General features: G+C 39.9%; 1 protein-coding gene across 5 annotated transcripts in view; it reads right to left on the reverse strand.

Moving 5' to 3' along the window:
- The window catches only part of brsk2b (BR serine/threonine kinase 2b), a 216,620-nt gene that overhangs the window by 71,123 nt on the left and 132,761 nt on the right, over positions 1 to 12,736 (reverse strand). For all 5 annotated transcript variants that reach the window (XM_037534709.1, XM_037534707.1, XM_037534708.1 and 2 more), the window contains exon 3: positions 2,966 to 3,051. In XM_037534709.1, the coding sequence (XP_037390606.1) occupies positions 2,966 to 3,051 (86 nt within the window). The remainder of the gene's footprint in view (positions 1 to 2,965; positions 3,052 to 12,736) is intronic.

A 12,736-nucleotide genomic window follows, 5' to 3' on the forward strand; every position in this document is an offset into this window, starting at 1 on the left:
CCTCACAGTGAAAATGTCCAAATTGTGCTCAAAGTGTCAATATTTTGTGTGACCACCATTATTATCTAGCACCACTTGCCCTCTTGGGCATGGAATTCACCAGAGCTGCACAGGTTGCTACTGGAATCCTCTTCCACTCCTCCATGATGACAGCTTGTGATCCTCCTCCTTCTGCTTGAGGATGCTTAATTGGGTTTAGGTCTGGAGACATATTTGGCCAGTCCATCACCTTTACCTTCAGCAAGGCTGTTGTCATCAGGTGTGTTGGGGTCATTATTGAGTTGGAAAACTGAAATGCGGCGCAGGTTCTGAAGGGAGTGGATCATGCTCTGCTTCAGAATGTCACAGTACATGTTGGAATTCATGTTTCCCTCAAAGAACCGCAGCTCCCCAGTGCCGGCAGCACTCGTGCAGCTCCAGACCATGATGCTACCACCACCATGCTTGACTGTAGTCAAGAGACAGTTGTCTTGGTACTCCTCACCAGGGTGCCACCACACATGCTGGACACCATCTGAGTCAAGCAAGTTTATCTTGGTCTCATCAGACCACAGGGCATGGTTCCAGTAATCCATATTCTTGGACTGCTTGTCTTCAGGAAACTATTTCCGGGCTTTTTTTTGTGCATCCGTTTTCTTCTGGGATGATTGCCGTGCAGACAGTTGATGCATTGTGTGGTGTATGATCTGAGCACTGACAGGCTGACCTCCCACTTCTTCAACCTCTGCAGCAATGCTGGCAGCACTCATGCGTCTATTTTTTGAAGCAAACCTCTGGATATGAGGCTGAACATATGGACTCAACTTCTTTGGTCAACCCAGGCGAGGCCTGCTCCAAATGGAACCTGTCCTGGAAAACCACTGTAAGATCTTGACCACCATGCTATAGCTCAGTTTCAGGGTCAATCTTCTTATAGCCTAGGTAATCTTTGTTTGAGATGCCATGTTGAATATTCAAGGGCCAGTAGGAGCGAATTGTACCCAAAACACCAAATTTAACAGCCCTTCTCCCCATTCACACCTGGAACCTTGTAACTCTAATGAGTCACATGACACCAGGGAGGGACAACAACACAATTGGGCACAACTTGGACACGTTCACTATGAGGTGGACTCACTTGTGTTGCCAGCTATTTAGACATTTATGGCTGTGTGTTATTTTCAGAGGACAGTAAATCTAAACTGCTATACAAGCTGTACACTGACTAAGTTATATCCAAGTTTCATTTCTATAGTATTGTTCCATTAAAAGATATAATAAAATATTGGCAGAAATGTGAGGGGTGTCTCACATTTGTGGGATACTGTACATCCAAATCAAGTTGTGAGTCATTTAAGATGGAATCTGTGTCAAGTTTGAGTTATTTAAGAGCGAGTCTAAGTTGAGCGGTGAGTCTGAGCCCAGTTATGTTTGTGTCTTTTTCTCTCTATCACAGGCAAACATGTACACTGTCCTCATAGTCACAAAGAAGCTCAAGCAGAGTCACACACTGACACACGCACACACATGCCCCGTCACACACAGCTGCACACAGAAGAGACACACAGACAGACACACACACAGAGGGTCTGATTTATTAGCCGATTAAAGGATTTTCTCATGCGATTACCTGTCAGGGCCATTTAAATTACGGATGGATTCCTACTTGATTTGTGAGTGTAGATACATTTGCAGGCAAACACTTTACAGCTGCATGCACTATCCATCTGTGTCATCAGAATATTAAGAAAACAAATTTCTTGGCAGCTTCCTTGGTCGCGCTTTTATCAATTATTGAAAACTACATTAGGCTCAGCCTCTAGAGCATGGACGGCAGGGGGGTGTGGGCAGAGAGTGTCCTGCAATATGAGCAACACTGCCTGTACTATAAAATCCTACATATCGTACATAGCAGGCAACCACGACTGTTGGAGTCCACAGGTCAGGGCACAAAAGTCTAAATTCAGTTGCAAATAGAGAAAATACATTGCTACAATATTACTAATTTCTATGGGATTCTAGTTGTATGTTAAGTCCTAAGCTAACAGTAATCCACATGAACATTTTTTGGCTGTTCTAGATGAAACTCACATTTATAGCTTGTGAAAAACACTCATGTATGTTTTAATTGAAGATTGTAACAGATTTTAACATAACTATTTTAGCTTGTAGCAGTTTTACAGTGACTCTTTCTGTAAGGAGTCCCGGCACAGTGGTGCTGCTGTTTTCCACTTTAACAGCTGACTGAAACCTGGTCAGACTATGACTCGTATTCAAAATCAGTGTTGTTCTTCTCACTAAAGTGGTCTGACCCACTGTAAATCAAAATGTGATTTGTTGATTCCTGAGTTACTGATAATGTTAGTTGTTAATCTGATATAAAGTCAGAGTCCGAGTTGACTTCTAAGTCTTTTAAAGGTGAATCAAAGTCGAGTTGTGAATCATTACAGAGTGAGTCTGAGTCAAGATACGGATCATTTAATGGCACATCCGAGTCAAACTGCAAGTCATTTTAATAGTAGAGTCAAGCTGAAAATCATTTAAAGGTACATCCAAACTGAGTTGTGAGTTATTTATGGGTGAATCTGAGTCGGGTTGCGAGTCATTTAAGGGCGAGTAGATGTCGAGTAGTGAGTCACTTAAGCGTGAGTCTGACTTGAATTGCAACTCATTTAAGGGTGAATCCGAGTAGAATGGCGAGTCATCGAAGGGTGAACAGAGTCAAGTTGGAAGCCATTTCAGGACAAGTCCAAATTAAGTTGAGAGTTATTTAAGGTCTTCAGTTCAGCTCCTGAAGCCCTAACCAATGGGAGAGCTTGCTTTTGTATTACTTTAAAAATATAACATGCATTATGATTATATGACATTAAAGTGAACTAAAAATGACAAATGTATATTTTTTTATTTCACAGAAATCAACCTTCTCTGAAGACTAAGAAGGGTTTGCTACTGAAACACATGCACCATATGACACAAGCATACTTACAAATATTTCTTGTTTTCATAGACGTCGTGCAACTTCAATACATGAGGATGTTCTATGAGCTTCAGAATGGCTATTTCCCTCTCCACCTGCAGAGAGAGAGAGAGAGAGAGAGAGAGAGAGATTGATTACTACAGTTTTATATTAATACTGATTAGTTTACTAATCAGAGAAAAATGAGGTGCCAGACTAGGTGTCCAGAAATGATTTGGCTTGATGGGCAAATGTGTAAAATTCTGGTCATAGACTGGTTTTGATGTTGTGCAAAAACACATTTTTTATCACTTAATGTAAGAAGCGACTCCAAACATTATTCATATTCTCAAATAAATAAAATGGAAATATGTTGCCTTATTGCATTACATTCATTGATTAATTTTATTTTTAATGCATGTAGACCCACAGAGCAGTGCCCAAACTCATATCATATCACATATTGCTGACTGACTGTTGACTTTACATATACCCACCTATTCAGCCTGCAGCAGTTTAGCCCCACCCATACTGAAGTTATAAGGAGTGTATCAGTGTATTAGGCAGCTAATTTACATATTTCCTTTAGCCACCTTAATCTTAAAGGCACAGTAACAAAATTCAATGGGATGAAAAGAGGTCATGTAAAAATGAATTATGGCTATTTTAGGTACATAAAATCATAGAAATGTCTTCAATGGACATAAAAAGAAACAAACCAAAAAAAAATCAGCTACCATACACCCTGGTATGGGTTACATCAAAATTAAAACATTAAATGTTAACCAAACAAATGTTTAAGCTCAGCTCATACCATCACAAAATAGCCAACCTAACCTCAGAATCACAGCAAACAGACAGACTCCGCAATACAGCATTAATGAGAATGCCAACCCTGCAATAATGTCGGATTCCAACATGTTCTGTGTGAAGCAGCAAAGATGCAGTTCACTGATATTATCCTGTCCAGTCATGTCTAATTAGCGCTCCAGCACTTTCATTAAGAGGCTAACGCATTAATAAAAGCCTGGCAAAGGATAAATAAACTAAACAGAGAACACATGGGCACAGCCAAACTCTCATAATGGGGTCTGCACTCCAAGCTGCACAACTCACACTTTAAAACAGTTCAAATCTTAAGCTCAGCAAAAATTCCCCCTATCCTCTAAGCTCTCCTGATTTTCCCTTATTTCAAATATAGGCAGGCAACCAAGATATTTGGTGTCTATGTTGGGCTTGCTTCTTTAGTTTTTACCTGGGGCTGCGATGCTAATGTAGCTAACAAGAAATGGAAGCTTATCTTCTGTTTATCTGTCTATTAAAATACAGTAGTATCATGCTGTGAGCTAGCTGCTGCTACTGTTTTTTAGCATATGACGTACTTTTATCCATTTTTTATAGATAAGAATGTGTCATAGACTGCTACAAAACACAAAAGCAAGCCTATTTGGGCTTACTTAGCAACTTAGCGCAGGTTTAGGCATTCAGCGTGATGCTAATCCTAATTGTTGAGGTATAATCTTTCTGGGCGGCACGGTGGCGTGGTGGGTAGCGCTGTCACCTCACAGCGAGGAGGGCCTGGGCTCGATTCCCTGGCCGGGTGACCGGGGTCCTCTCCGTGTGGAGTTTGTATGTTCTCCCCGTGTCTGCGTGGGTTTCCTCCGGGTTCTCCGGTTTCCTCCCACAGCCCAAAAGACATGGTACATTGTCCCTGGGTGTGAGTGATTATGTATGTCTGTCTGTCTGTCTGCAATGGACTGGCGACCTGTCCAGGGTGTATCCTGACTTCTGCCTGATAACCGCTGGGATAAGCTACAGCACCCCTCCCTCGACCCTGTGGGAGAAGCGGCTTAGAAAATGGACGGATGGATAATCTTTCTTTACTTGTTAGCTACATTAGCTCCAGTGCAAAACTAAAGAAACACACTTTAGTCACTGTAGAAACTGGTTCATTCATGTGTGAGTCAAGAACCACACAGATTTGGAACAACCTGCAGGTTTATTCAGGAACCTAGAAGAAAAAACCCAGTTACTACGGCTGATGTCCCACGGCTCTACTACCATGAGTGAATTGCACAGAAGAGACCCAAGCACTCTGATTGGTCTAGACACAAAACACATGTATGTACGGTGGCCCATAATGAACAAACAAGATGATCATTTAGCCAAATGATCTACAGTCACCAACATTAGCCGACCAACATTTTGGGTAAATGAAGAGCAGTGGTCATCAGTTGGCAATAGATTTATTCAATATTTATGGAAAACGTCTACAGTGGCACTACAGACCACAATGCCCTGACCTACATGCCCCCCTGCTGGCAGCTAGGCTACTGGTAGCGAGCTGATTCTAATCTAGCATTTTGGTTACAGTTGTTTTCACCTGTCCATCAATTCGTCCCTCACTGATGTTGTTATACTCTGAATGCTGTGAAGGAGTTGTTCCACGAATCATTTATCTACTTTATTTAGATCGGACTCACACATTGCTGTGTGTTTGGTTCTCCCACATTTCTGAACACATCATTCGTTCCAATCTTGGCAACTATGACAAAGATAAAGTGAGACACCTTTCTGTGGTCAGCTGAAGTGATACAAATGTAACTGTCCATAAGGCAATAGCTGACCGAGTTTTGCTCAGCATATATGCACTTGATTTTTTTGTGAAAGGACCTACTGCTTTAAGAGGAAATATGTTAGTGTTAGTTAGTCTGAACTGATAGCATAATCAAGCAGGGAATTTCAGTATTTTTCTCCTTTTTATGTCCAAGCTGGTACATCCTAATGTAAAACTGCCAATGAACACATTGTTCCAAAGAAGATCATTGAAGTTAAGTGCTCATCAGTGGGATAAAGGTCCACTAATGCGAATATGTTGGTATCATCTGCTGTATCACATTAAGGAGCTCAAACTGGTCTTGTAAAATCCATCTCCCACTGTTCCAATTCCTGAGCGAACACCAGAAGTAATTGGGCTTCATTATCAGTGGGAATATGGCTGCAGCTAATCAGGATAATCCCGTACTAATGAAAGTGACTGTACAGAGCCTGATATTGTATCACTCTTATTACTGTACACCTGCTCGGAATCACCCAGCGGAAAAAGCGATGAAGGGAGCTTCCAGCATTTATGTCTGCTCCACTGACTAACCATGTTTACTGTAAAAGTCAAAGCCTGACATACATGGAGAGGAAAGGCTTCAAAAAGGCTTATTTAACTTTAGAAAGTTGGGAGTTATTACTCAGTTTTTTCCATGCTTTCCAAATATAATTAGATGTATCACAGTTTATTATGTAGTAATTACATAGTAATTACATCATGAATTACATTTTGTCACTGTTGGAACAAAATCTTGTATCGCTCAAAGGATTTTACAGGAGAAGAAAAACTCATTCTTAACTGTCAATGTAAATTAATGTAACAATATTTTATTCGAAGTCAATTTGGACTGTTTATGTCGGTTTGTCATGAAATTTGGACAGTCAAAATTCTCAAATGATGTAAAACCAGGAAAAACAACTAAAATGGACGTATGAGCTTAATTAGTTCTGTATTAACAGGTTGTAGCCAGCATTTATTTTTCTGCTTGTTTGAATATCATATGCGTGGCAGACTCATAAAGGATGGCCTCTTTTTCCATAAAACAGTGCTACACATAACATAAAACAGCAGCAGACATTACACACAACAGACAATAAATAGAACAGATATAAACAAACTATACAAACACTACAAATAGAATAACTACAATTATACAGCCATTGAGCACAGGATAGAAAACACACCAGCTCGTCGTTCACAGCAGCAATAGCAGTTGTGCAAGTACTTTTCATTAAATTCAAATCACAAGAAAATTTGGTAACACTTTATTTGAAAAGTATAATTTAAGATGCTTTGTAGATACTTAACTTACTGTCAAGTTACAATCAACTGTATATATCTACTAACTTGACTGCAATGTTCTTTAACTTTAAACCTGCTCTTATACTAGCCCTAACCTCAACCCAAAACCTAAACCCAACCCTCACACTGGTCTTAGCTCTAACCATGGTCCAAATCCTAACCCTAACCCCACCACTGTTTAGAATCAACTGAGTTTTAATAGATAGTTTAACAATTTGAACATTTGTAGATGTAGTGGACTATCTAAATATGCATCTATTTCTAATCTGCAGTCCTGACAATTCTTTCCATTGTGTGAAAATTTCATGATGAATGGACCAATCAAAATGCTCTAAAACTGCTTAGAAAAAAAATCTCTTTCCATTGATGATTTTTTCCTCCCCTGAAAAGATACTATTTTGGAGATACTCTTATTTTTTGGAGGGGGGCAGCAACTATATATAGGGTTAAAGTGGAGGGACGAGAAACCACATTTGGTGTTTCTCTAGGCCTGTAAGAGAGCAGAAAGGTGACGAGTAGACAGAGACAGCTTCATCAACACGCTCTGATTTCTGCTGAAGGTGAGTGACAGGCTGTAGGACAGTGCCTCCTTTTCTAAATCAATACACCCTGCAGGCTAAAGGATGATAAGGCTGCAGCATCAGTGGCACCAGATTCGCATCGTAGAGAGTGTGTGGCCCCTAGACATGCTTATCACACACACACATACACTCACTGCCCACTTATTCAGAAGCTCCTACATTCTACTTTCGCTAACTTACCACTTTTTCTATCTACTGCTGCTGCACAGTTGGCATGATCTGCAAAAATATCCAGAGAATTCTAAGACGTAAATAGCGAAAGTCAAGTAATTGTGCTCACACTGTATTTGAATGCTGCTTTGCCTGTACCAAAGTGGCACAACACAATAATGCAAGATGAACATGCAAAATAGCTAGTGGGCTGTTCATTTTTATTTGAATCATGATATTTAAAAAGGCAACTGATTTTTCTTTTACAGATTTAAAATGTCAGTTTAGGACATTTATTCTATGAAAGATGTTTGGAGAATCTAGCGAAGGCCTGTTTTCACACCTAGTTTGCTTCCTAAAGCCCAAACCAGTGTCTGATTTTTTTGTGACATTTTATCTCTCTCATTTGGTTTGGCTTGTTTCACATTACACACGCGAATGGCTGTTGATAGGTTAGAAATTTGGTGGGGAAACAAGCCCTCTTTCACACAAGAAGCTTTTCTATAGCCTATCAGTGTATAAAATCTGGGTGTATCCCTCACTTACATTCTTAATATTGTTATGAGTGTGTGTGTGTGTGTGTGTGTGTGTGTGTGCTTGCTCTCCTGGTCTCTCCTTTCATAGGTCTACCTGCTTTGCTATCAGTCAGGTGAGAAGGATCTCTGATCAATCAGAGGCCTGACTGGTGTAATTGAGGAAGGAGTTTAAGCCTTTAAAGGACGCCTACAAGATGACTGTAGAGAGAGAGGACTGTTACCATGTGTGTTGGGTTTGGCTTGTGTTAGAAGTGTGATTTTAGACATTTTACCAGCACTTCTTTAAACTAGTTTATATGAGTTGTCTCTTGTTAGGGGAAGTAGTTTGGTATTTTACCTTGTTTTACACGAGAATGATTATTGATACCACCTGGTGTTTCAAATAGGTAGGCGGGGCGCACCTACACATGTAGAAGTCTACTCTGTCTAGTTCCCTAGGTCAGTGGGCTGGCACCACCACATGTACTTCGGATTACTGGCCAGCTCAAATGGCTGAAATAGCCACATTTTTTTTGTATACATATTGAGACTAATAGAAAGCACTGGAAATGTGCCAGTGTTTCCTGGTGTTAATTAAGCTTGAGCATGAGTTTCAGATAAAACAAAAGGGTTATAAAAAAATAAAATATAAAATCAGCCAAAATTTGGCTGTAAAGAAAATTGGAATCAGCCATAAAACCTATGACTGTTGCATCCCTGGTTGCTGTGGTGAGAAACTGACTACTGATGAAAAGCTAAAGGTCATTAATGGTAATTGTGCATTAACACCAGGAAGGCAGACCCACAAGGTGTTTCTGATAAAGTGGCCGCTGTGTGTAGTACTATTGTTTGCTCTATTTCCATTCCCGCATACACAGAGACATTAGGGGTTCACCAAAATGTTGGCCACTGTATAGTTTTAACAGAAAAATGCTTAAAATGTTCATTTACATTTTTTGGCCAAAAAAAAATCTTGATTAAAAAAAAAGAAATAAATAAAATAAACCTAAAATTCCCTACAATGAAGCTGTAACACTTAAGACTTTGCAATGAGTAAGGAGTATAAAATCACAGAGTGCAGATGCATTCAAACATACACAGTGAAAATGTTGGTCATGTGTAACCTTTTCACCTAATCACTGTTCATGTTGAGTATCAAGAGGAGGCACAACAAGCAAGAACGTCTCCACTGCTGGCTTAAAGCCACTTGAAAGCATAACATCCTGCTTGATATGAAAAATACAGCAAAAGAACAAGCAGAAAGGAAAATCTCTGCTTTCCATCTGTAGCCTTAGTTCTTGAAATGATGAAAAAATTCACAAACGACAGAGCCAAAGCGCAAAGAATAACAAAAAATACTTTTTTTTATTACCTTGAATGACCAACCATTCTCTGTTGTCGAGGATGTTGGTTTTTGTGGCACACACTGTAACCCCTGTCCTGTAATCATTTCGGTAAGGTTATTTCATTTAAACTGTTTATTCTTAAATTTGTTCACCCAGTGTTTCTTGAAAACCAGTTTTCAGCAGAGGCTTTTCATTATGGTGCATCACTAACTCACTAGATATTTGACTGACACACACACACACACACACACACACACACACACACACAAACACCCACACACACCTACAAGCTCCAACAAGCAGAGACCAAACCACTGAGACAAACTAAGAGAGAGGGAGAAAAAAACTGTCATTTCATTACCATCAAAGTCCCAATTCTTCAAAGGTCTGTCACCCGGACCTCTGCGACAGAGCAGGAGGAAAAAAGCTAAATAAATAATGAAACGTTTCCCTCTTTAATCTCCGCCTGGCTTCTGCTTTATCAAGCGCTCAGTCACGGCAACTTTCGCTCCACATTTGTCTCCCTGCTTTCACTTTCTCTGCCTTCTGCAGGTGGCTTTGAGCTCCAGCAGCTTTAGGAAACTACAGAGAGAGAGGGCTGGGGTGTATGAAATGCCCCTCCATGTCTTCCCCAACGTCCTGCATCAACTAGGCCTCAGAATCACCATAATCACCATAATAACTCTGAACTTGTTTCTAATCCTGGCAGGCTCTTTGATTATTCTGGACACTTTTGGGCAAAAAGGGACGAGTTACAAGCCCACCCATTTCGCCCCAACACATACAATTACAATTCTCCACATACAACCTTACAATTCACAAGGCCACACTGAAGTGAAATGAAAATTCCTCATTTTAGTCAAAATTCCTTAAGCTATTAAAGCAGGTTCAAATTTCTATTACACAGCTCTGTAACTTCAGAATAATTCAGCCGGTTTGCATTATTGCCAAGCCCTGCTGGTGACATCGCATATAAACAAAAATAACATGTGGCCACGCCTTATTAACAGGGAACGAGATCCTAATGAGTGGCCACAACTTAGTAAGGTATGACAACAAGTTAATTAAGTCGTGGCCATGACTTAGTAAGACACCGGAACGAGATTCTAATGCGTGGCCACAATTTAGTAATCTTGTTCCCACAACTTACTATGTCATGGCCACACATTATTTTTATTTATACAGGATGTCACCAGCAAGTCTCCGTACATTATGGTCCATGTACTTACTTAATAACATGTCTTAAAGCTTTAAGGCTTCCTCCTCGGTATTACATAAGTGATACTTAAGTGATAGAACTATTTTTAAGTATATTGATCCTAAAGGAAAATTTGACCTAACTAGGCCCAGTCTGGGAGCAACACAGTGCTGTCAGAATTGTAACATCATCTGGGACAGGTGCGGATTGAGTGCACATCCAGGAATATCTGGTCAGTCCTGGGATTCAAACCCATGACCTTCCATTTTCCACATCACTCATATCCCTAGGAGACCAGTCACCATGGCCTAGTAGCAGGAGTTTGCATCACCTTACAAACCTACAGAACCTTTTTAAGCCAGTTTTAGTCAGTTTTTGTGAATTTACACAAGCGAAAGTGCTTAAATTTCAAGCAAAAACATTCTGTGTGCAAAATCTTAGACTGAGCTCAACTTTGGTAATCACCGACATATAAATTCCCATCCTGGCCAGTAGTGCTACTGCTTTGGCTGCTTTTTTGTTCACATTTGTGTTTTCACTGTTTATGTTTCGCAAGTTAGTTAACCGCTAAATAGATCACCAATCTTTGGCCATAAGGTGATGCAAAGGATACTTTAGGATATGATAATTTAAACTATGGGCTTCTCTAGTTATTAATATTAAGGCTTATTACCCAATAACTACTATTCATAAGGACCTACTCCTTAATCTGTAGTGAGGAACCGAAGACGACACCTACAATATTGAGTTTAAGTGGTTTATATCCACACAGAGCTATAAGATATGGACACAATGCCACATGGTGATTATATTATGACAGATTGCTACTATGTCCCTATCAATATTGATTAGACCAGCCTGTGTTATTTTGACCCAACTTCTTTCTGAATATCTTCATCTACCCACATCAGTGACATCATTATGCTCACAGCACATTCAGTGATCCCCATATTGGAAGTGTCTATGATATCAGTAGCATGAAGCCTGACGCTGCGATAATGATTAACAAACGATATGCCATACAGCCCTATTTCACTACCAATTACTGAGATGGATCGCAGTCATGAAAGACTAACTGAATGGACTCTCAGATGCTCTTCTGGTCAGTCAGATGGACGGATTGCAGAGGCAGTCTCTGGCTCCTGTCAGGACTCCTCTGCAGCGTGATGGTGCTGCACAGCGCCAAAATTAGCACTCAGAACATCCTGACCTTTTCCAAACGAATGAATAACACAGGACGGAATAAGGAGGGATGATGGAGTTCTGTACAAGTCAAATGTCTGTGTGTGCGTGTGTGTGTGCAGGGCCAGCAAGCAAGCTTGATTCAGGTCTAAAATCATGTAAAAACTCTTTCAACCCCCAAAAATGTTGTTTATTCATTGATTTATTTTTAATATAAACCATAGCACAACACTGATATTCCCACATGTTAACATAACAGATAATGTTGGGTGAATTGATATCCTATATTAAACCACATTTATTGTACCTAGCATTGTTTAGTGTGCATATAGACATTTAGACATGTAGACATGCACATAATTATAGTTACATTTTTTGATTCTCTCTCTAATGAGAAGCCAATGCAAAAAATCTAAAGGTAGAGTGATGTGCGAAAATGTACTGGTCCCGGTTAAAATACATGCAGTGCAATTCAGAACATCAGCAATCTCTGTATACTCTGCCTTGGAAGTCCAACCAAGAGAGCATACAGTAATCTAACCACAATTGCTTCTGGTTAATACGCAATGTAGTTGGGGAATTCAACAGATTTTTCAAAAGACCATCGCCTCTAAAAGCTCAACCACAAAAAGTTATTATATGACACACTTGATGCCTGAGTCATTGTTTTATAGTGGTGTTGGCCTAAATTTCCAAAATCCTTCTATGGTAGAGAGGTACATGCAGCAAGTTTTTTTCAGATTATCACCATTTTTTTCATAAATCAACATAACACAATGTTATATGGGTTCACTGGTCATTTAGCATAGTAAATAAAATGGCTATATTTGTGTTGTAGACATTGTGTCCCCTGGTTCCCATCATGACCACTGTAAAGAAATCAGTATGTTCTTAAGTTTCTCTACAGTGCAGCATTTTCATCAAA

This window comes from Pygocentrus nattereri, chromosome 25 (genome assembly GCF_015220715.1).
Source record: "Pygocentrus nattereri isolate fPygNat1 chromosome 25, fPygNat1.pri, whole genome shotgun sequence".
Taxonomy (NCBI): Eukaryota; Metazoa; Chordata; class Actinopteri; order Characiformes; family Serrasalmidae; genus Pygocentrus; species Pygocentrus nattereri.